Here is a 26533-nt window from a genome sequence, read left to right as displayed (position 1 = left end):
TAAAGGAATTGTGTTGAACCCAGCATTTTTACAGTGTTCTCTTTATGTCACATGAACTTTCAGAAACCATAAAAATATACAGATTTTCTGATATATTATGATCAATTATAATTCTTGCTCAAGTTCAGTGTTGAAAAAAAATATATTTTTTGCTTTATATTTCCACGTAGCTGTAATACCTCTCACATCTCAGTTAGCTTTCATGATTAGGAACTTTACAAATAACAGATTTTACCTGAAATAAAACTGCTCACTTTGATGAATTACCGTGTCCCCTACAGAAATTTGAAGCAGCACAACTGTTTCTATCATTCATAGTAAGAAATGACTACATGACTACATTTCAATTCCTCACTTTAGCTGGCTAATTATACTCGTCTTGTCAACACATTTATGCACAGTAAGACATCAACACATAACATTTATTTCAATAAATAAAAGCTACAACTACACATATTGAATGTAAATAAGCAGTGTATTATTCAGAAGGAAAATCAGCAGCTTTATAACGGTCAAAAATAAAAGTGTAAGTGTATTGAATCTTATCAAATAAATATCTTTTGTGATAATACTGCCATTATCATTTTCTTTATCCTCATCTGACAACCCTCAATACAATTTTATGAAATGTACTTGTCCTCTTGTAAACCTGCTTTTTATATAAAGATGAAGCAACAAACTTAGACTGAAATCATGTTCCTTAGAGCAATATTAAGCAAAAATATGTAACTGCAATAAACACTTTAATCTCATCGATTACAAACACTGTCTTACAAAACAAACAACCAGTCCTTCACTTTTAAAAACGATTTGCTCGTTTGTCATGTTTGATTACTGTGATGCGTTGCAGAAACATTGTGCAAAGAGAATGTGGTCCTGTGGGCTTGACAGTAAAGTTTACATGTAAAATGATAAAGAACAGTGATAACATCAAGAACATGTAGATGTGCCAAAAATAAAAGTGCTTGTGTTTATAATATAAACAGCAAAAAAAGTTCTCTTTTGACAAGTCCATGTTCACTATGAAGAGTGACTGGCCGTGTTTCTCATTAGGTTACGAAAGAAAGAGAAGAAACATTTTGTGTCTCATCAACATCTTGTTTTCATCTGCGTGTTGTTAACCTCCTCAGCTCAAAACCACATGAGCAGTTTTGTGCAGTGTCCGACAGCGGCTTCCATATAACCCATAAAATTATATAACATCTTTAGTAGGCCTACCAATGATGTCAAACTTCATCAGCCGCAATCAGCTGAATGCGCTGGTCAGTACTGGAACTTAAAAAAGCTTAGCTTGTAACCACTTGCGGATGAGTAAATCTTCATTTTCAATTACTCTTGAACACAAATGAAGACATTTTGAAGATCGTTGGAAATTGTTACCCATTGAAACCCAAAGCAGAAAAAAATAACTATAGAATTCAATGGCTAGTTTCTATTAGTGTAAAGTAATCAACTACAAAAACTCAAATTGAGTAGATTTTTTCAGAAATTGTAATTTAGTGAGTAGTTTTAAAAACATGTACTTTTACTTTCCCTTGAGCAGTGGTCCCCAACCACCTCCGTGGAACAATTGGTACTGGGCCACATAAGAAATCATAAATTATTTCTGTAGAAAATATTCCCCTTGGTTTCTTCCACTCACCCCCTCCATCTCACGTGAAATGGACTATGCCAAAATTCACCACGAAGCGGGAAAAACATAGTGGTTGTTGATAGTTTAAAGTTATAAAACAGGTATTATAGAGTCCAAATCAGCAGAGCATTTAAGGATTGTGCTTATAACGTTATGTTGGCGTGCATCACTAACTAAGTAAGTACCCGAAATCATTGCAATATGTATCTACAGTATATGGAGTTTCTCATAATCATACTCATTAGGGCTGTAACATGTCAATGCATACATTTAATTCGGCTATACGGTTGTATTATTGTTATTATGTTCATCAGTTGAAATGTTTGGCACAGATGTTATGTATTTGATGCATATAAACCTTAATTGAAACATAATCAGACCGCGAAAGTGCAACTAGCGCATGCACACTGAGTTGTTCATGATTAACCTGGATGCACGAGTGCACCAGCTGTGTTCACGTGAAGACCCAAGCCCCCCCGGCCCACACCGGTCCGTTGTAAAATTGACAACCGTTGACCGGTCCGTGGTGATAAAAAGGTTGGGGACCAATGCCCTTGAGGACATTTTAGTGCTGTATCATATGTACAAATTACATGTAACTCATCAACATTTCCCAGCGTAATACTCACTACTCACTACTCTTGAGCACTTTCAAAAGTATTTAAGATCATTAAACTCGACTGGCACATTTTTGGCCAAGTAATGGGATTTTTACTTGAGTATGATTTTTTAGTACTCTTTCCACTACTACTAGTTTCCAACATTCTTCGAAAAGTCTTTGTTTGTGTGAGTCTGTGTGTATACATCAGATTAAAAAAAGGAACAAATTGGAACGGGAAAATGTTCATTTTTGAGTGAACCACTCCTTTAACTTAGTGTCGAACAGTTCACACCTTTAAATGTTCAGGTCTTGACCATATTTTAACTAAAGCCCTACCTTGTGTTTTAAGCCTGATGAAGTTTCCTTCCAGCCTGATGTCACTTGGAAACTTAACTATTTTACGTTTTGTCAGTTTCGTCGTACAATTTTTTTTAAAGGAGGCATGGCACCAAACCTCACCCCTAAACCCAACCATCATTGGGGATGAGCAAATCCGACTAAACTGTACAAATTGCTGGGAGATAGCATTGTTGAACGTGTAATGAACATCAAACAGTGCAAAAAAAGCTAGAGGTATGCTTCATGTGCATTGTGATGTGTGGTTTGGGTAATTTACAGAGGCTGATATAAACCACGTCAAGATTTTACTGAAGTATAAACATTCTGTAGGTTAATTAAAAATGAATGGATTAAATTGTGCATCATTTGAACTTTAGTTGTGACTTTGCCGTTTTCTGCATTGCCATATTTGATATCTACTAAAGTCACAATCTAGAAGAGTCGTAAATAAAGTGTCTGTACACTTTTTCCCAGCAGTCCTTAAGAATTTTTCCCATAGACATCAAAAAAATTGTAAATGTCTTCAACCAAATCCACCAGCTATTAGTAATCTTTAGCTCCGCCATCTCCCATGAAGCACAGCAAAGAAGAAAAAAAAAGCTGATCTCTCTAAACTCTCAGAAACTTTAATATCTGTTAACTGGCTTGTATATACAGTACTACAATAATATTATATAAAGTTACAGTATATAGTTACATATTGAAATACTGTTCCTGTAGCTATACAACCAACAATTTTATTATAGAGGTATATATATATTTTATATTTATATTTATTTTATATTTTTTATTTATTAAATATATTTATATTTCCCCATAATTTTTATTTATTATGTTGTTTACAGTGCTTCATGGAATTACATTCGTTTTCCTCATTAAAGCCTTGTACCATTGTCATTTTGTTTAATTATCATTTTGCTTAAACTTTAAAGTTTACATGTAAAGGTCTAACACTTTAAATCAAACAACAATTAAATCCATTGAACATTCTGTACTAATATCCTTCAGAGCCTTGTTTTCATTCCTGTCAGAAATTTAATATGCTTTCCTCACTAAGCTCTGCACAAACTCAACTTTAGTTCAGCGTTTATACAGATGGTTAAGCCTTTATCTTAAGCTGTTGTGTGAATATTTTGAGATTCACATCTACTGTATATAAGTAAACAAGGCTGTCAATAAAAACATTGACAGTGTGAACACACGATGATCTTTTTTATGCTTTTTTTTCTTGAATAGGCATTTTAATGGGAAACATGAATTAATTTAAGATAAGTAAATAATGACATGAATAAACTATGCCTTTAAAGTTCAGTGGATTTTGCATGTTTACATCACAGCGGGGATATTTACACTTGGGAACTCTAAGACACATTTAAGACCGACAGAAACCCGATCTGGTGCTTTGAGATTTAGCCAAGTGTAAATCCATCTGGCTGTTCAGGCCACATATGCAAACTTTGCTGCTCCTGAACAGATCTGTCTCAGTGTACGGATGTCTTATAAGAGAATGTGGCACACAATATTCTCTGTACCACAAATGTCAAAGCTAATTCAGCCACGTCGTGCTTTTAGCAGCCATGTTAAATGTAGCAAATTTTGATGCCCAGCACCAAAACACACTTATGTAGCCATGCACAATCAGACAATCATTCAAATCATAAAGATCTGTAAATAATTTACTGTTTACAACTGATATTAAAACGTGTTTCTGTGAATACGACCATGAATAGACAATGTAAAATACAGGTGAATACGTTGTCTGAAATGTTGTGAGCTTGTCCACTTTGAACCACCTCCACAGGGAGTCTATACGGGGAGTGTAGAAGCTCTGTAGCAGAAAGCATTTACATTTTTTTTCTATTTTAAAATGTAAATATGGCTTGAATTCACTCATACCATTCCTGAACCAGGGATGTGTGTATCAATAATAAATCAATACTCCAAAGCTACTTATTCAGCATTGCTATTTTCTAAAAGTATTGATATTTTAACTATATTAATAGTTAATTCAGGACTAAATGTTTTTAGTACTGTGTGCTGGATGATCATCGGACAGTCAGACGATGATATACTGCTCTTTTATGATTGGTCAGACTTGCATCTAATGATACAGTATATTGCTATTTCTTGATTGGTCAGACTCACATCTAATTAGACTTGCTTTTCTGAAATTAGTGATCTTCAGAGCCTCGATAAAAACTACAAAAATCTAGACAGTTGAATGCTGAAGACAAAAAGTCGCTTTAAATTAAGAAATCAGTGAATGTTTGCTAGCAGTTTTTGTTGGTGCTGTTGTTCCTTATTAAGATTTATGTTTAAGTTGTTTAAGCATTATAAATTGTTAGTTTTAAAATCGAAATAAGTAGTTTTATATAAAGTATCAAAGTAAAAAAATTAACAATATTAATAACAGTACTCGTATAGCCTCTTTACCCTTCTGTATTACTCCGCTCACATAGAGTGACCGCAGATTAATAAACTCACTACACTTTGACAAATATTGCAGCTGTTGGACAACATAATGTAGGTTTGAGGCTTTTTTTAGTCAAGAATGTAGTTTATTTATGCAGTTTATTTATGAGGATAGTGCCTATTTTAAATATTTATAATTTCTGAGATACAGTGCCTTGGCATCCATCAGCCTATCATACTGAGCAGAGGAGGTTGATGTTCCACCACAAGATGGCAACAGAGACTGCATTATAAGCGCTTAGAAAGTCGCTTACCTCAATTTGATTGAGTTTTTCTCTAAGTTGATCTCTCTCTTGTTTGTTGTAGTGCTGTATTTATACAGTAGTCTGATAGTGTTTGCTTTGCTTTTGATTTTTTGGGGTTAATTATTGCTATATCCCAATTGCAACAGAGAAATGCAGGGAAATGTTTCTAGACTGATGCATTTGCATGCCGTTAAGCCTTAAAATCTTAACATGTGAATAAAATCACCTAAGAATAAATGGAAGTAGTTCCTCATGCAAAAGGATTTTGTTACTTATGATTATGCCATCGAACTGTTGTATTATTGCAATATTACTCTCACAGCAGTGCGATATGGCTGTATATCATCACTGGTAAGACACTAACAGTGTCCCATCAGTGCTGACATACAGCCATATCACACTGCTATATATTTAATAATTTGCATTAGATAATTTGTAATAATCTTATTCAAAAACATTATTTTGAAAAATGACATTCAATTTTAAAATAAAAAGTAGTATTGGCATTGGCATCAGTATCAGTATCGTTAAAAATTTAAGAAAAAAACAACTGTAGCGTTTCACATTGATAGGTGTATAATTGTATTGTACATCCATCTCTAACACAAACCCACAGTGTTCAGAAAGAAGGAACAAAATCTACTGCTGTCTGTATAATTTTCTGTTGCCTCCAGTTGTGTTTAAATACAGTGCATCCGAAAAGTATTGATAGCACTTCACTTTTTCCACATTTTTTAATGTTACAGCCTTAATTCAAAATTAATTAAATTAATTTATTTCCTCAAAGTTCTACACACAATACCCCATAATGACAATGTGAAAAAAGATTTTATGAAATTGCTGCAAATGTATTTAAAAAAAAAAAAACCTGAAAATCGCATATACATAAGTATTCACACTTAAGCATTTGTTGCTGCATGTTTGGCAGCAATTACAGCCTCAAGTCTTTTTGAATATGATGCCACAAGCTTGGCACACCTGTCTTTGGGAATTTTTGCCCATTTCTCTTTGCAGTACCTCTCAAGCTCTATCAGGTTGGATGGGAAGCAACAGTGTACAGCCATTTTCATATCTCTCCAGAGATGTTCAATAGTATTTAGGTCTGGGCTCTGGCTGGGCCACTCAAGGACATTCATAGAGTTGTTGTGAAGCCACTCCATTGAAATTTAGGTGGTATGCTTTGAGTCATTGTCCTGCTGAAAGATGAACCATCTTCCCAGTCTGAGGTCAAAAGCACTCTGAAGCAGCATTTCATTCAGGATGTCTCTGAACATTACTGCATTCAAATTTCTCTCTATCCTCACTAGTCTTCCAGTTCCTGCTGTTAAAAAAACATCCCCACAGCATGATGCTGCCACCACCATGCTTCACTGTAGGGATGTTATTAGCCTGGTGATGAGCAGTACCTGGTTTTCTCCAAACGTAACGCCTGGCATTCACTCCAAAGTGTTCAATTTTAATCTCACCAGACCAGAGAATTTAGTTTCTTATGGACTGAGAGTCCGTCAGATGCTTTCTGGTAAATTCCAGGCAGGGAGAGGCTTCCGTCTGGACGTCTAGCCACTCTATCGTACAGGCCTGATTGGTGGATTGCTGCACAGATGGTTGTCCATGTAAGGTTCTCCTCTCTCCAAAGAAAAACGCTGGAGCTCAGGCAGAGTAACCATCAGGTTATTGATCGCCTCCCTGACTAAGGCCCTTCTCCCCCGACCACTCTGCTTAGATGGCCGGTCAGCTCTAGGAGTCCTGGTGGTTCCAAACATCTTCCACTTACGGATGATGGAGACCACTGTGCTCATTGGAACTTTCAGAACAGCAGAATTTTTTTTCTGTAACCTTCCCCAGCCTTGTGCGTCGAGACAATCCTGTCTCAGAGGTCTACAGACAATTCCTTTGTCTTCATGCTTGATTTGTGCTTTGACATGCACTGTCAACCCTGGGACTTTATATAAACAGGTGTATGCCTTTTCAAATCAAAATCAAAGTTCAATCAACTGAATTTACCAAGGATGAACAACAATTAAGCTGTTGAAACATCTCAAGAATGATCAGTGGAAACAGAATGTACCTGAGCTTAATTTTGAGCTTCACAGAATACTTATGTACATGTGATTTTCAGGTTTTTTATTTTTCAATAAATTTGCAACAATTTCAAAAACTCTTCTTTTACATTGTCATTATAGGGTATTGTGTGTAGAATTTTGAGAAAATAAATGAATTTAATCCATTTTGGAATAAGGCTGTAACTTAAAAAAAAGGTGGAAAAACTAAGCGCTATAAATACTTTCCGGATGCACTGTACAATTTGTACACTTTACTTTGCAATATTAAATTGAAAGCCCAGATATACACCCACCCATAGATCCTCCCTTCAAGGAAATCAGAAAAATGGTCAAAAGTGGACAAAAAGTACAGGTTAAAATGCCACTTGTAAAATGAAATGTCTCCCAAGTCTAATTGTGTTTCAAGCCTAAACTGCATCTTAGTAATGTGTGTAAACAGGTTTTAAGTGTAAACATGAACCAGAATTAAAGAACATTCCTTCTGTAAAGTCTAGAAACACAAAACATGAAGCTAGAAAAACAGATTACTGCCACTCGAGGTCCTTGGAGATAAGAAAATGGGTGAAACATAAGTGGAGTAATTAAACTGACATTCTGAATTTTTCCCAGATGAAAACACAGCTGAAGCAAACCGATTGTGACATTTAGCTTGCATCGCAGTCTCTTAGCTTTCCTGTGGTGTATATGGGTTCGGGATTGTATGTCTGGTTTATGTGATGGAGGTTTGGGTGATGCTCCGCTGGCTGCTGGTGCTTTTGATGACGTAGGTGGAGGAGTTGCTCTTACGGGAATCTTGCTCTGGATCATAGCGGCATTGAGAGGACTTCAGATAGAGCGTGGAGCAGCAAAACAGATTCTGCTTCAGGTCATGGAAGAGATGGCCAGCAAAAAACATGTAGATCCAGGGGTTGCAGCAGCTGTTCAGACTGGCCAGCAACATGGAGATGATAAAGGGCATCGCTGTGGAGGAGAAGAAAACAGCTTTAAAATGTCAGAATTATTAGCTCCCTATTGTTTTTTTTTTACAATTTCTGTTTAACGGAGAGAAGATTTTTTCAACACATTTCTAAACAGCATAGTTTTATTAACTCATCTCTAATAACTGATTTATTTTATTTTTGCCACAATGACAGTGAATGATATTTTACTAGATATTTTTCAAGACACTTCTACACAGCTTAAAGTGACATTTAATGGCTTAACTAGGTTAATAAGGTTAACAGGGCAGGCTAGGGTAACTAGGCAAGTTATTGTATAGTTATGGTTTGTTCTGTAGACTATTGGGGAAAAAATAGCTTAAAGGGGCTAATAATTTTGTCGTAATAATTTTGTAATTATAACTAGAAAAGTATAAGTTACAGAAACTAGAAAAAATAAGTTATAGTAACTAGAAGATTTAATTTTGGTAACTAGAAAAAAGAAGCTATGAGAACGATAAAAATAGAGTTGCAGTAACTAAAAAACTTATTTTGCAGTAACTAGAAAAATAAAACTGCAGTAACTAAAAAATAATTTGCAGTAACTAGAAAAAATTACGTTTCGGTAACTAGAAAAAAGCTATGAGAATGATGAAAATGAAGTTGCGGTAACTAGAAAACAATATGCAGTAACTAAAAAAATTAAGTTGCGGCAACTAGAAAAAAAAGAATTTGTGGTAACTAGAAAAACTTATTTTCAGTAACAAGAAAAAAGGCTATAAGAACTATAAAAATGAAGTTGCAGTAACTAGAAAACGTAACATGCTGTAACAAGAAAAATTACATTTCTGTAACTAGAAAGAAAGTTATGAGAACACAATTTTTAGTAATTAGAAAAAAAGTTTTAGTAGCTAGAAAAAAGCTATGAGAACTATAAAAATGATGTTGCAGTAACTAGAAAATGTAACATGCGGTAACTAGAAAAAAAGCTGTTATAACGATAAAAATTAAGTGGCAGTAACTAGAAAAAATTAAGTTTTGTAAGTAGAAAAAGAATAAACTATGAGAACTATAAAAATGAAGTTGCGTTAACTAGAAAGTTAAATTTGAGCTAACTAGAAAATTTAAGCTGCAGTAACTAGACAAGACACACACTGTAAAAAAAGTTGATTCAACTCAAAATTGTAAGGCAACTTGCTGCAGAGCTTTTTTAATTGTCTTAACCCGAGTACTGCACTTGACTTAATTTAAGTTGAGTAAACTCAAAAAAGTTCTGCAGCAAGTTGCCTTAGAATTTTGAGGTAAATCAACTTTTTTACAGTGTAAGTATTGTTTGAAGGATGTGTGACTGAAATAATAAAATTACTATGACACGGGTGTCTGAATCAAGAAGACTACAAACTTTTAACAAAGATTCATTAGGCAAATCTACTGTTTGTTAGCAATTTCTGAATATTTTTAAGTAAACCTTACATCAAATAAGAGTGATATTCAGTGCCAAACTATAAAATTAAGATGAATGACATGGGCTGTGTCCTATATCTAACCTCATACAGAGCAATCTCTCAGATCTCATATTAGCACAGATTAGGTCTGAATGAGCAACTGCAGAAGGAAAGATGAAAACATGTCACTGGGAAAACGTTGCACACTAATACAACAGTCATTGCAAATGAAGCAATTTATTTTGGTTATGTATCTTGATAAGGGCCTGCGCCACTGTTTTATTTATCTAAGAAGTTAAGAAATATGTGAAAAGCTTTGGTGTCATTCAGCATTGAGCCCCAAAATCAGACATGCTTTATCATTTCCGACAATCTTGTTTTGCACTGCAAAACTGCATGATGTCATGTGACTTCTTTATTATAAAAACAGTGTTAGCGGCCTGTGGAATCTGTCACTGAGCTGTCCTTGCTTTACAAACAGACACATATAGGCAGAATAAACAAGAACTTGTTTGCTAGCTCATAACAATGCTGAAAGATCTGCTAAGCTAGAAAGCAGGAGATGACTGAAAGAGGTAAACTCATTATGCTCCTATTTACATTTAAGCAATAAGCTACTCGAGGTCAAAGTTGTTGTGATTTTCATCATGGGAAAGGAGTGTTCGCAAGCAAGAGCTGAAGTGAGAAAACCCTTAACTGTAAGATTTAACCCTCCACTGCATGCATTTTGATAAACCTGTAAAAAAAAAATATTTGACTTTCTTTTCTTAAAATGGCTTAACTTAAAGTGCTGTAAAAAAAAAAAAGGAAACAATTCTTTTTTTTAAGGTACTTTATGAAATGTTGCCATATGGCAACAACATCCAACAGTGGATCTACCTGAGAAATTTCAAATTTAAAACTTTCCGCATAATTAATCATTTATTTAGTTTGAAATAATTTAATTGGTGTTGCAGCATTATGAGCTTTAGAACTTATAAATGACACCTTATACATACTTTACCACAACTCATATTCCAACAGCTTTCATTTATTTTATTCTTTTTTGCTGAATATTATTAAAAACAATCATAAAATTGTATTATCATATTTACAACGGCAAGGCAGTGGCGCAGTAGGTAGTGCTGTCGCCTCACAGCAAGAAGGTCGCTGTTTCGAACCTCGGCTCAGTTGCCGTTTCTGTGTGGAGTTTGCATGTTCTCCCTGCCTTCGCGTGGGTTTCCTACGGGTGCTCCGGTTTCGCCCACAGTCCAAAGACATGCAGTACAGGTGAATTGGGTAGGCTAAATTGTCCGTAGTGTATGAGTGTGTGTGTGGATGCTTCCCAAAGATGGGTTGTGGCTGGAAGGGCATCCGCTGCGTAAAAACTTGCTGGATAAGTTGCAGGTGCATTCCGCTGTGGCGACCCCGGATTATAAAAGGGACTAAGCCGACAAGAAAATGGATGAATCACATATACAACATACAGTAAATATAAATATTTTCTCAAGTAAATATTATAACAAATAAATAACAAGTCTAGTATATCCAGATGCATCAGAATAATGTAGCTACTAGCTAACAATGTTTAAATATATTATCCTATATACTATACTACGCCTGTCTTATCTGCATCTGAGCTAACGTACCTGAAATGTCCCTATCAAATGTCCAGTCTGCATTATTCTCATGGTCACTAAACCCTTCTCATCCTCATTTTCATCTGCAGGAAGAGTAGTACTGTCCTTTTCTTCTTTGAATTAACATAGAACATGGTGCTCGCTAATACACTGTTCCCTGTATTCATATCTATTCAAAAGTAGTATTGCCATTAAAACTAGATTTTATCCATAATGCAAATGTCATTAACATGACTAATCAACATTATATTACTAGCATTCATGTTGTTATTCTTACAACTTAAAAGTTCACAGCTGACCTTGCTATCTAGCTAACCCCTTGCAATATTGCATGTTCCACTATTGCAAAGTGTTGCCATTTGGTAACATACATGTGATCGATTTTGATCGACAAAAAAACTAATTTGATTTAAAAAACTTACTGGAGGTGATGTTTCAGATTTTTTTGTGGATCTGACATAATTTGATCCTTTGCTTTTATTGACATTTACATTTGCATTTAACAACTACACACAATAAACGCCAGTCTGTCAGAAATTGAGCCACAGAAAAACACTGGATGTCATGTGACTTAACCAAAGCACATCATTGGCTACTCAAAAAAAAAATATATGTTGGTCTTAAAGAAACAGGGGCAGGGAAATGAACATGAGTATCATGTTACCATATGGTTACGTTGTGCAGTAGAGGGTTAACTGTCAATTTTGCTTTTTAATAACACTGTATACCGTAGTTTACAGAACACTGTGATGCATAAGAATGACATACTTTAGCAAGGAGGAGTTAAACTGTTCAAGTAACAATAAAGAAACAACAGTTTGGTTTATCAACATTTTACTCAAATTTGAGTTGCATTTTCAGAGCTGATAAAAATAGAAAAGAGAGAGCAGCTTATCTAATTAGAATCGGAAAACTGGAACTGTTATGTGAAATATTTTCATAAAAAATGTTTTAGCAATGAATCTATGATTAAAAAAAAAGAAACCTGGGAAAAAAAACAAACAAACAGAACTTGCAACTCAAATGAATAAATATATAAAGAGAATGCAAGGCAAGTGGCAACATTCAGCTCTCCCTTGTGAAGCTAATACAGACGTAACTGAAAATGCAATTCCTTAACTGACTTTTTTTTACATTTAATTTACATCAAGTCTGCATAATTAAGGGCATGGCCATTTGATTGACAGCTAGATCTCACCGGTCGCTGTCACTTCACCTCAGTTGATTAGCCACTGAGCTCTGCACATATATCATATTTTTGTTTTGTTATATGTGGCTATACACATATTATGTGGCCTTTTGGGATTATTTCTTACAATTATTAGATAATATGGCATGCTGTGTACACATAATTGTGCTCACAAACCATTCAAGTGATCTCTTTTTCCCAGGTGAGTGAAATTTTTATTCCTAAAAATTCTTTAACAGTCATCTGAAACACTGTCATGCAGTGTCATGCCAGGATTTCATAAATAGCGTTGCATTTACTAGCACAGACTATATTTGAAGTATTTGGAAGTAATTCGCAATTTCCTCCTGTGGAAAAATATCATAAGAGCAATGCTTAGTGGCTCAGTGTATTACAACAGTGTTTTTAAAAGACCAAACAGAATTTGTTATTTTAGTACACAACCAAGCACATGGTCAGAACTAAGCATGGGACGATAACTGTGTTCAAGGTATGCCGCGGTTTGGAAAAGTCAAGGTTTTAAAACCATCAAAATTTTCTGCTGTACTGTTCTTACATTTTTTTTTTAGGACAGCAGTATCTCCAGCAGAAAAGATCTCTAAAGATGTCGTTTTAAATTGTAAAAAAAAATGTTTTTGAAGGCAACAGAAGTCAATAATTTTTTGAATTACCTTACTGTTCCAAAACACTTTAAATGTTCCTCAAATTGAAAGGTCACACTTTACAATAAGGTTCATTAGTTAATGTTAATTAATGCATTTACTAACATGAACAAACAATGAACAATACATCTGCTACTGTATTTGTTCATGTTAGTTAATGTTAGTTAATAAAAATGGAGTAGTTCATTGTTAGTTCATGTTAACTCATGGTGCATTAACTAATGTTAACAAGCATTGACTTGGGTGTTATTAATGCATTAGTAAAGGTTCAATTATGATTAATAAATGCTGTACATGTGTTGTTCATGATTAGTTCATGTTAGTAAATGCATTAACTAATGAACCTTATTGTAAAGTGTTATCAATTAAAATATATTGTGTACAAAGAAGAAAAAAGGTTTTGTTTTTTACTCAGACATTTAAAAAGAATATATTTTAGAGCAGTAATCTCAATACTATCATACCGTGAAACTGTGATATTTATATCCAAGGTTATCATACCGTCAGAATCTTATACCAGCCCATGCCTATTCAGAACACAAACAAAGAAAAAAAAAACTCATCTAAGCAAAATGCTAGCAGGCATCTGTAGCTCGCTCATGCCCCGCCTCTTTGCCCATTTTTGGTTACCCCCAGTCGGTGCGATGACCCGTGGACAAATTGGCAACCATTGGCCATGCCCACTTGAACCTTTAGAAACCTATGGGTGATGTCGCGAATACTATGTACATATTTTTTACAGTTTATGGTGTGAGGACTGAAGCCAAAATAATTTAAATTAAAAAGGTTTATTTAAAAGTTAAGATTGCTTATTTATTTGTTCGTTTTGTTATGTTTTCATTTTCATTTTTATATTTCATTTGTGTGCTAAGTTATGCAGTTTATGTTTTTGTTTAGTTTTTTTTTTTTTTTTTTTTTGCATGGAAAAGGGTGACAATGAGTTCCTAATTATTAATTTGCTATAGTGCATGCTGGTAAATATTAAAAACAATGAGAAAAATAAATTGTTTATTTTTATGATTTATGTATAAATGAATATGAATATTTTTTTTTGTTACAGTATTGTAATGTTACAGTATTGTAATGTACTGTACAGTATTGTAATGTAAAGTATTGTACAGTACAGTATTGTAATGTAAAGTACTTGTAATGTACTGTACAGTATTTGTTACAGTATTGTAATGTACTGTATTTGAGTGTGGGTGACCCCTCTGTCAGTTTTGATCATGGTGCGGTCCCATTAATCTAAATTAATTAAATAAAGCACTGAGTTTTGGTTACTACTATGAGTTCTGAGAATTCTGGCATTGAGCAAACCTGTTTTTAGCTAAAAAAAATATATATATATATATATTGCAAATTCTGTGAATCCAAACATGAATAATGAATAAATGAATAATGTTTATCATTAGAAATACCGGCATGACTGCAGTGCTTGGCACCTTGAGTAGTCCTTAAATATGATTGTTAGGATGAAAAGAGGAAAAGAGGTGACAATATTTTGATTAATATTTAGCTGGCAAGTAGACTTTGTTTTTAAATTAAACATGCCTATTGCATACTAAAGTATATTGGCTTGTATGATATCAACTCCAGTGATGTCCACACACTGACAAAAATGGATGATGCATCTGGGTGAAAAAGAAGAATCTGAGACATGAACCATGCACCTACTGTACCACAGACCTTTCCCCAAAAACTGTGGTGCATTTTAAAAAGATTGGTCTGTGTCAGGAATAGAGAAACAGCTAAGTTGTGCTGGTAAGGCTACATAGAAAGAAAAGAATAACCCAGTGGAAAGAAGAAAAAAAACATATGAAGGAATGAATATTGGAGATCAACAAAAACACACCACAATGGTGCATTCACACCAGATGTGGATGAAGCATCAAGCGTGAGTGATTTACATGTTAATACAATGCATACACACAACTAGACTTCCTACTGCAGGATTTGTGCAAATGAGGCGTCTTGTACCATGCGATTCGTGCAAATGAAGCAATGCAAATTGAGCATTTTGCATGTTTGATGCACGAATCAAGTGATTAGCTTGAGTTGGAAGATCTGAACTTAACTAATCAGGAGCTTGCTCTTGTAGAAGCCTAATTAGGACATAGCACCTGTTGTTGGTGTCTCGACAGGAAATTCTCCTGCTGGTATAGTTTCTGGAGGAGTTTATGAACTCACAGAGCTGTGTGCACCTCAGAAAGGATCTAGTGGACTCAGACACGATGCTGAAAGAATCTACACTGTTTTTCAACATTCCTAAAGCACAAAAAGCACACTGCTACTCTCTCAATAAAATCCATGTTAGTCATTTAGCAACAAAAAGCTGGGGTCACCAGGCAGACAGAATCCCTGCCCCTGATGCGAATTCGCGTCAACTCAGAAGTGAATTTAACACAGGATTTAATAGAATTTAAAGCAGTTAAATGAAACGATTTGGAGATTTAAAAAATGCATTGGTATTTTCTCTTTTGAATCATTCTGCGCAGATGGCGCTCTAGGCTAGTTTTTATGTGTACGCTCAAACACTTATAAGGAAGAGCCATTGTGCAAGCTGGTTTTTATGATCCAAAAATAATGCAAACTCTTGTTATGCACTTCAACTTTCCAAAATGTATTAAGTATTTTTGGTTCAGGCGGTATTTGTAAGGAATTGGATGCAAGCAGAGTACGGCTGTTTGTAAATCATACAGCGCCATCTGCTGTTAAGAACTAAGCTCAGAATCAATTCAAGACAGAACATCAATGATTTTTGAAAATAAAAAAATCAATCGATGCAGAATTTAAATATCTAAAATGATTTTTTGCTTATATGGAAACAGCAATAGGGATTTAAAACAAATAAACAAATGTGTAGGACCACATTTTTCAGTGCATTCATTTATACTGCCTTTCAGTATACTGGCACTTTATAAGCTATATGAGCAATGAAGGCTAACATGGCTTTTACCTGGGAAATACTGTATTTCCAACAAGATAAAATAAATAATTAATTGTAAAATTTTACATAAAATTTATCCAGTAAATTCCAGTATTTCTACATTTTTGGACATCGATAGCTCCTGTTCTTTTTGCAAACAAGCAGAGGAGACATTAGTATATATGTTTTTTGATTATCCAATATCCAAGCAATTTTGGTCACTCCTAAGCTATCATATATTTATATAGTTGATCCTGCCAATGCTGTGAATTGCTTTAGTCTAACAGTTTATTTTATTATAATAATACAAAAAATAAAACGAAACCCTTTCAAACACTTTGTGGTGATGTTTGTGATATTGTGTTGTAGTTTTGTAGATTTTCTGACCTTAAGATCAAACTAAATTTAGCAATTATCCATCATCTGTGATTCTTGGCGATTTCTCTACCTACTCAAACCATCCTCCTAAAAGACAGACACATGACTCTTCCAGACTGATCCATAACACTTACAGCTGACTAGAATTTCTTCATTACTGCCTTGATTCTGGAAATGGTCATATTTAATGTTTTTACTGTTTACTTAACGCTGCTTTCTATTTTGTGAAGCTCAACAATCCTTTGCCTTTAATCACAGCTCTGTTCTTTGTTTTACCCACTGTGATGAATGACTGACAGTCTGAACTATGTGTGTTTATTTATGTGTAAAGTCCTGTCAAACAGTATATCATGTTTGAACAATTTCAACTTCCTCATTAATTAGGTGTACTATATGAGAGATATCAATATACATTAAAAATATTTTGGTCATATAAAATCATAGGGGAGCCAATACTTGTAGCACTCATGTATTTAACAATAAGATATTTGTTTTGTGAATAATAATAATAATAATTATTACTATTAATTGAATAAAATGTAATCAATATTAATAATATTATTATAAAATAAAAAGAATAATTGCAAATGGTTAGACAATTTAAACATTTTTTCACAGCCTTCTTTGCTTTGTATTTATCAAGGGTGCCCCTATTAGCAGTGGCACATTTTAAATAAGAGCAAGCACTGGGAAAACAAGCTTGGAAAATAAGACATATGGATCACATGTAAGCAAATAAATGATTAACTGAGAGTCAAACAGGTTGGCAAGAACTTATTTTTCAGTGTACGTATCTGTGTGGTCACTCACAGCAAATGTTAAGACATAAAGATTCAGTATTTGAGCCTTCTGTCTCTCGGAGAAGTGGAAATTGAATTTAGAAATAAAGGAGTAAGCAACAAACCCAGATGAGGCTTCAGTCAAGTGTATTGCTTTTCTGTTTGCTACTTTCTATTTGTGCTGAGCTCACAGGCCTCAGTTAAACTGGGCAAGCACATCTCTGTACCATCGAAAGGAGATCAATGAACACAAAGAAAGGGAGAATGAAAAGGTTTTAAAAAAATAGGGTGCAAAGAAAAAAAAGGAACTGTTTTAATGGTTAAACAATTTTTTTAAGTTGAAAGCATAAGTTATGCGAGTTAATAATGAAATATTAAAATGTGTATATTGTTACATTACCGCATTACATTTTATCATTTATTGTACTTTGTTTTTGTAATAAAAGTCCCATAAATGTGTTTTTAGTATTAACTTTTTAAAAAGAAGTTCTGTGTTATGTAACTTTGTTTTGTAAATGAATTAATAAATTGTTAATTAATAATTCATAAATGTATCTTTTATTCAAATGAAATATTATTATTATTTTTTTTTCTTTTGGCAAAGTACTATTGTAATTACAACATGGGGATAATTTATGCTCTTTTATTATTATTATTATTCATTTACTTCAGCTTAGTCCCTGATTTATCAGGATTTGCCACAGTGGAATGAATCGCCAACTATTCCAGCGTATGTTTTACACAGCGAATGCCCTTCCAGTCGCAACCCAGCATTGGAAAACACTCATACACTCTCACATTTACATACACACTCCTACACCATGGCCAATTTAGTTTATTTAACCGGAGCACCTTTAGGAAATCCATGCCAACATGTGGAGAACATGCAAACTCCACACAGAAATGCCAACTGGTCCAGCCGGGACTCAAACCAGCGGCCATCTTGCTGTCAGGTCACAGTGCTAACCACTAAGCCACCGTGCCGTCTAATATTATAATATTATTAAAATAAGATTAACCTTAATATGCATGATAGTAACACATTCATAACAATTCTTAAGTTCTGTGCGCATTATGAATTTTTTTTTCACATAAAATGCTAAAATGCACAAAGACATTAAGCCTTGTGTATTGTTCAAATTGACTACCTTTTGTTATGTTTGTGGCTGTTTTTGCCCTATTGACTTCCATTATAACAACATTTTTCTATTCCAAAGCCTTGGCATCAAATTATCATGCATTTTTGATTGCTGGTGTTTTTCCCTGTTGGCAAAAGTCCATTCATTCATTATTTTTTTTGGCTTAGTCTCATTATTAATCAGGGGTCGCCACAGCAGAATGAACCGCCAACTTATCCAGCATATGTTTTACACAGCAGATGTCCTTCCAGCCACAACCCAGCACTGGGAAACACCTATACACTCTTGAATTAAACCCACACATACACTCTGGCCAATTTAGCTTATTCAATTCACCTATAGCTCTTTGGACTGGAAACCGGAGCACCCAGAGGAAACCCACGCAAACACAGGGAGAACATGCAAACTCCACACAGAAAAGCCAACTTTTCCAGACAGGACTCGAACCAGCAACTCTCTCGCTGTGTACCGCTGACAAAAGTAAAAAATTTTTAATTCTTGCTGTTGATCGTCAGTTGGCACCATACACCCTTTAGATGGGCCTTAAAAAAGAGTCTGTCTTTTATATAGAGTAAAACAGCAGATTTTAGCATGCATGCATAAATACACTTACTGTGTTTACTGTGTTCTGAGAGCTGAGGTGCTTATTTTGATTTGGTTTCTCAGACACACCAAGATAAGTGCGCAAAACTCACTCACACATACAGACACACCGACAGGAAACTAAGCTTTCTTTGAACTGCAACTGATGATCAACAGCAAAAAAATTAAAAATTTGACTTCTTCCCAACTGGAAAACCCCCAACAATAAAGATACATAATAATATGATGGCATGGCTTTGAAATCAGAAAATGTCATTATAATGGAAGTCATGGGGGCAAAAGTAGCCACTAAAACAAAGGACAGATTTGCCCAGAGTGTATTATTGTGTATTTGAAACTTCTCCCAAATTAAGACTTGTCACCAAAATTCATTCTATTTGCTGAAACACAGAGAAAGTTGTGGCCAAATTAAGCTTCAAAATCACCCCAGAGTGGATGAAAACATCCCCAAAAGCAGTGTTTGCACCCAAATAGTCTTTTTGTGGTTAATAGTGTATATCACAGTTTAATTTAAGTGCACTGACCTTCTTTTGATTCATTAAAAATGTGACAAATTGATAGCATTCCATGTTTAACAGCAACAAATTATGACTGCGTCACAAACAAACAAAAAATAGGGTTCTATTGAATGCACACTTGCTGAACAAATGCATGAATTTCTTTCTAAAAAATCCTACTGACCCAAAATATTTGATCTCCATTGCATAAAATGAAATGAACTCTACGCATGTTCTTACTGTAGTCCAACAGGTCAATTACTCTCATTTGTCCAAATGTTTTGACTCCTAAAGTTTGGAAGACTTACTGGAAAGCCGTTTTGCTCTTGCAATTTAAGTAAGTGCCATGGAGAGGAGAACAACACTAGCAGCCAAACCTGCCATGACACTGCCAAACCCAGAAGAGTCTCAACATAAAGCTCTCATTTAATCTTATTAGATCTGAGCTTTGAGCATTATATCTTCAATGTTTCCAAACACAACACTTCTCTCGGCCAAAAGAAACTGCTTTTCCCCACACATTTATAGAAATGTCATGGGTTTTTCTATAGCTGTGATGTCAGCCACTGTAAATGCATAAATCTGTGTTGTCTTAATATTTATGTTTTGCCATGATGTGTGCATCATCAGAGTTACTTTTTTAGTAAACAAGTCAGTACACTAAAAAATGACTTTTGCTTTTTTAATTTAAAATGAGTTGAAACAACACAATTCTCAAGTGTTTTGGGGGCCAACTTAATTGTTTTAAGTTAACAATCCACTTAAATTTGAAAAAAAAAAAATTAATCATTCATTCTCCTTAGCATTGTCCCTTTAATCGTCAGAGACTGACACAGCAGAATGAACCGCCAACCATACACTATGCCCAATAGTTTATCCAATTCACCTATAGACTGTAGGGAAACCAGAGCACCCGGAGGAACCCCACACAAACACAGGAGAACAAGCAAACTTCACACAGAAATGCCAACTTGCCCAGCCAGGATTTGAACCAGTTACTTGCTGTGAGGCTGTGTGTATCTCATACACAGTAAAAAGTGTTTAGATGACTTTACTTTGAAAAATGAGTACACCTTAAAATTATTAAATAAACAAACTGTAAAAAGTGATTAGTTACTTAAAGCGAGTAAACCAACCGCCTTAAAAACAACAAGTTGACTTGATTATAAAATAGTGTAAGTAAACCCATTGTAACTTGAAACTGTTAAGTTGACCTAATTTTTATAATTATGCAAATTGTACTCACTTTAAAAAAAATAAATAAATAAAAGTAAACTAATCACTTTTTATCCAATACACCTTTATTATATTTGATTTTCTCCCCAAGCTTTTCTGTATCAAGCAAAATGACATATAGTAAATTAAATCTGCTCTTCCAGACTCCAGTGTGTGTTCAGTCTATAATTGTACATTTCATACAGTAGACTTAATGAACCACCAAATATGAGATATTGTGATAATTTTAGTAATTATTTGAAAACAAACGTTCTAAAATAGTCTGACACAGTAAAAAGGGATTAGTTGACTTAAAAAAAACTAAGAACAATAAGCATAATTATAAAAATTAGGTCAACTTTGGAGTTCCAAGTTACAATGGGTTTACTTACATTATTTTTCTAAAGTTAACTTGTTGCTTTTAATGCCATTGGTTTACTTGCTTTAAGTAACTAATATTTTTTGCTGCTTTTTCAAACTACAGTCTTTATTTATAATGAGCTGAATCAACACAATTCTTGGGGTTTTTGTGGGATAACTTAATTGTTTTATGTTCAATCAATTTAAATTTGTAAAAACAAGTTAACTTAATAGATTTGTGTTAAGAACATAAAGGAATTGCGTGAAATCCAATGAACTTAATTGAACTTAGTTCTAACAACAGAATTTTTTGCATTTTAAAAGTATGCACTGTAAAACTAATTGAGGAAACCTATTGCAACAAACCATTGAGTAAAAAAAACTAATCCTAATGGGACTGTGAACTTACTCCATTTAAGTTGAAGTAATGAGGTATTTAATTAGATCATTACCTTCAACACTGAGTTCAAAACTCTTTTCAAATGAGTAGAATTAACTTTCAGTCAATTTTAAAGTAGACTGTTGGGGTTTACAGTGTGTATTTTGTCTCTCTGAAGTGTATGACGTGTGACCATGCCTTACTCTTTTTATTGCTACAAGACAAACATAGTAAAACTCCTGGCAAGAATCTAGCTCATTGACATTTTCTTTAAAACACACAAGAGGAGAAATGCAGTTACTGTAACCTTGAACTTTTGAGTTTACCAAAACGTCAAATTTGTCACTATTTCTATAAAATGCAATATCTCTGTAAGTTTTAGAGCTCCTGGATGTCTCTATTTGTAAACGTCAAGCCATTGATCTCATCATATGTAGTGCAAATAATGTCTTCTAGCTTCATTATGCTTATATATTCAAAACAGCATTTTTTTTAATCTGGAGTTGTGTCTGGGGTTTTATTTGGGTGGGTGATTTCTCATACAGACGCTCATGATTTAAGCGGTGCTGCTCTGCTGAATATTAATGTTTCCCCGAGGCCGGTCTTTATGGCTCTGCTGTTTATAGTGGACTACATCTGTAGTGATTTAAAAGTGAGATACCCATCACAGCAATACCAGCTCTGGACTGATAGAATCTTATTCATCTCATACCTTGAATTACAAAAAAATTAAAAGCACCTTAGCTTTTGAAAGAACACAATATCATGGTCAGGAAGCGTTTAACGTAGTGCTGAAAACTCATTAGGCTGCCCTTTAAAATGTGTTGGTTATCTGACAAGACCAGACTGATAACCACAGTTTTCACCTTTGGACTTTTTGAAAAGTGTGTTTAAGTGGTTGCTGAAAATGTTTATCAGCTGAAAAAAGATATTAGATGGTGTGAAAACATCATTGCTTGAAAACACCATCCAGATGACAGTAGATTATTTCTTTAAGCCAATTTTTTTATTGATTTCTGATGCATGACTACGTAACCTGTTTTCGAGGGTCTTTTAAAGCTAAATTATTCCATATTATATCACCACCATCCCTGAAAAAACTTTCAAATCAACTAAACTTCCAGGTTGACCTCAAAATCGATGTCATCAAAGAAAAGCACTCACATCAAAGCTTACTGTACACTCTAAGAAATAAAAGTATGAGAGCTGTCACTGGGGTAGTACCTTTTCAAAAGTACACATTTGTACCTATAGGTTCCCTAAAGATACCTCAAAGGTACATATTAGTACCTAAAAGTAGAAAAGTTTACCACTTCAAATTTGTAGGTACAAGTAAGCTTTTGAGATACCAATATGGACCCTTTAAGTACAAATGTGTATCTTCTGAAAAGGTACCACCCCAGTGACAGCTCTCCTACCTTTATTTTCGAGAGTGTATGCACATTTTTTTTTTTTACAGCCCATCATGTTTTGCCAAAAAATATGGAAAAACGTCAGTTAAAATGTAAACAAGTGCAGAAATGTTTGCTCTGTGAATGGATTTTTAAAAACTTGGTACAACCATTTACATTTTTGTACTCACCCTGACAATACTAAATATTAGAAGAAAGTTTAATTGTTTAATTTGCTATATATTTAATAACACTAAAGGCTTGGTAACTAGCCTATTTAACATCAATATTACAGACAACAAATATATCCTTGCAGAATTATCTATCTATCTATCTATCTATCTATCTATCTATCTATCTATCTATCTATCTATCTATCTGTGTGTGTGTGTGTGTGTGTGTGTGTGTGTGTGTGTGTGTGTGTGTGTGTGTGTGTGTGTGTGTGTGTGTGTATACATTTATATATATATTTACAGTAAGTAAGATACATTCTCTGAAGTCAAAATTTCTTCAAAATGCATAAACATTTTCACGTGACGATTTTTAAAAGAAATTTACAATTGCTAAAAATATTTTTATAGTTTTGATGTGACAGAAAATTAGGGCTATATTATTTCTTAACACTTCAAAACTAAAACGTATTGTGTTTATTAAAGATATCTCAAAACTTGGCAGTAATCGTGCAATCAATCAATCAATCAATCAATCAATCAATCAATCAATCAATCAATCAATCAATCAATCAAACAATCAATCAATCAATCAATCAATTAATTAATCAATATTTTATAGCTTTTAAATTTGGCAGAAATGTCATGAGTATTTAATAGAATAAAACAATAACAAATCGTAAATTCAAGATAATTTTCGGTAGTCTCAATCTTTCTACCCAAAGAATATCACAAAAAGTCACTGAGAATATCAGTTCAAAACATGTTAAAAACAAAGCAAAATCACGGTGGAAAACATTTGCAATTTGAACAGAAGATAATAAAGTAAACAGATTATGAATTTTTTTTTGATTGATTCCATAAACTAATTTATTTTACAGTTAATAATCACAACAAATTTCATTTGAATTCATTTGCACGTGCGTAAACACAAATCAAATAAAAAAAAAACTCACCTTCCCTCGGTGCTTCAGGATCCCATGCTGACCACATCTGCACGGAGAAAAACGGAGTCCAACACACTATGTAAGCCAGTACGATAACAAAAGTCATTTTAACGGTGGTGATTTTGGCCTTGGAAATGAGTTTGACGCTGCTGACCCGCGCGAGCGCGTTGCCTTTGGATGCTTTGGGTGTGAGAGTGATGCACTGGTCCCTCTTCGTCTTCCTTTTAAAGTTTTGCCATATTTTAAAGCTTATCAGCCCGTAGCAGACACTCAGAATGGTCACTGGTATAATGTATATTGTCAGACTAATCCACGTAATGTAGGCTTTCGCTCCCCAAGGCTGAACAAAATCTCCCCAGCAATCATAGACTCCTGAACCCACCTCCCGTAGGGAGAAGATATAAACCTGCGGGATGCTGAAAAGTAAGCTCAGTGCCCATGAACAAATCACGTAACAGCGGTCCTTTCTCTTGTGTAAAGAACGAAGAGGTTGGCAGATCGCCATGCATCTGTCTATGGACATCAGCACCAGCATGTAGGTGGAGGCGAACATCCCAACAGTCTGAAGATACTTCACCAACCTACACAAGATGTCCGGACCATAAAAGCGAAAAGTGATGTCCCAAATGAGTTGAGGAAGAACCTGGAAGACGGCCACGACCAGGTCTGCAATGCTGAGGTGCTTCATGAAGTAATACATGCGAGACTGGCTGTGCTTGGCTGTGTGGATTGCAATAAGGACGCAAAGGTTACCGGCGAGCGCCAAGAACAGCACCAAGGCCAACACGGTAACTTCCACTTTGGCCACCTCTTCGTTCCGCTTCAGGGGATTCACCGTCTGGTTCACGCCGTAGGTTTCATTGGTGGCGTTTCTGGATGACTCATTAAAGGACCAAAAGTCTTGATCCTTGAAGATGTCCTCCATGGTGTCCAAAGCGCACGCCCGCGTCTCCAAAAACAAAACAAAAACGCCAGAAACTAGTTTTCCTCGCGCATAATGCAGCTTTTAACCGAACAGGTGATCTCTAGGAACAGGGATATTCCTTTTGCTGATCTGTTGTGGTGATCCCTCAACTCGTTTCAACCTTTACTGTGAGATATAAGCAGATTTTATTTTTAAAAATATGACATTTTGCCTAAAGTTTTTAGGGAGTAATTATTACCACGCTTTTTACAACTAAAATGTATTAAATATGCAATTAAACAGTCATTTGGATTTCTTTAAACAAACTTAAAAACAGGCTACTTCTTAAAATATTGTAATAATAATTAAATCATAATAGACCAAGTACTTACAGTTATTATCCATTGCTTGGTGTTCTCCAGCAGCATGCAGAGTAGGTGTAAATGAGAGTTCTGGAGGTGGAGGAGCTGCTTTGCTCTCACTCGGCTCACACTGAATGGATCGCGTCACGATATCACCACTTATACATCTTCTCAATGGTTCTCCCTACCCTGCCTTACCAGTGACTTCCACTAGGGGTCTGTGTGGTCTATTACAAACCATTGAGCTCCTCTGGTCATAGCCTGAATTCTCTGTATGTTTTCTTGCATACTGCGTTGTAATTAGGCGATATTTCATTTTTCATAAGGGGCATTTATGCTGAAAATGGAGCAGTTATTACAGCAATTAAATCAAATGATTTATATTGGGAAAATCTGGTCTTATTTTGTATATTTAAAAAAAACTGAAATATCCTTAAATTACATGCAATAATAAATATGAATAATATTTTTCAGCCTTTTTCTCTCAAGGACATCAACACAAAATATTTGACTTATTCATGTGAAATAGCAGTCAGCACTGTTATCTTTGCTAGCTCGCAGCTCATGTTTTGAATATCTCAAGATGACTTATTAGTATGCCCCAAATGGATCTTATCGCACTCCATCAACTGAATGCCTGAGTCCTGATCTGCGTCAGTGTCTCTCAGTGGACATCACACACCAGGGTCAGGAAAATAACTCAAAGTCAACACACTTCAGGAAGATGACATGCATAATCAGTTATGGAAATAACATAAATTGCTAATGTCAGATGATAACATGTTGTAAAATAAAAGATGTCCATTAACACAATTTTTTTTTATAGTTTTAGATTTTTTTTGTTTATAAAAAACATTTATTTATGTTTTGAAAAAAATGATCACTGTCCTCAAATTATGTCACAATAGTTAATAACCCACTGGTATTGCTACCACTTCAATAAGCAGTGTAGCTCTATTATTAGAAATTTAGACATGAAATAAAAACAGTTTGCTTTTTTTGTTATGATAGTTTTAGTGTTGTTACGATATTAAGGAAATTTGAAAGTCACCTGAAATAGTGTACGTCCAATTTGAGTATTAGATGAAGATTTATTTTATTCTTCAGCAAAAATGCATTTGAAATGAAATTTGATTCAATTAATTTGCATATTTTCATATAGTTTCAGAGCAGCTTTACAAAAACTGCATGTTTCTACATTCACATTCCAAGTTAATAGAGGTGACAGGATCAAAGTAATTTCTGTGTTTCAAATGAGTTGTATAATTCAAATCATACAGTTAAGTAAACACAATTAA

At 34.5% G+C, this 26533-nt stretch overlaps 1 protein-coding gene across 3 annotated transcripts; it reads right to left on the bottom strand.

The window, feature by feature from the left end:
• Window positions 1-4231: 4231 nt before the first annotated feature.
• oxtra (oxytocin receptor a) lies at window positions 4232-25367 on the bottom strand. 3 transcript variants are annotated; one of them, XR_015492420.1, is made up of 4 exons: window positions 25266-25367; window positions 23979-25059; window positions 5692-8313; window positions 4232-5625 (listed from the first exon to the last, which is right to left on the bottom strand). XR_015492420.1 is itself a non-coding variant. In XM_087254726.1 (3 exons), the coding sequence occupies exons 2-3, from the start codon at window positions 24892-24894 to the stop codon at window positions 8063-8065; spliced, it is 1167 nt and encodes a 388-aa protein (XP_087110852.1). In that variant the 5' UTR covers window positions 24895-25059; window positions 25266-25367; the 3' UTR covers window positions 4232-8062.
• Between the last annotated feature and the right edge of the window lie 1166 nt (window positions 25368-26533).

The sequence above is a fragment of the Danio rerio genome, chromosome 6 (assembly GCF_052040795.2).
Source record: "Danio rerio strain M-AB ecotype USA chromosome 6, GRCz13ab, whole genome shotgun sequence".
NCBI lineage: Eukaryota > Metazoa > Chordata > Actinopteri > Cypriniformes > Danionidae > Danio > Danio rerio.
This window is presented reverse-complemented; position numbering and strand designations above follow the sequence as displayed.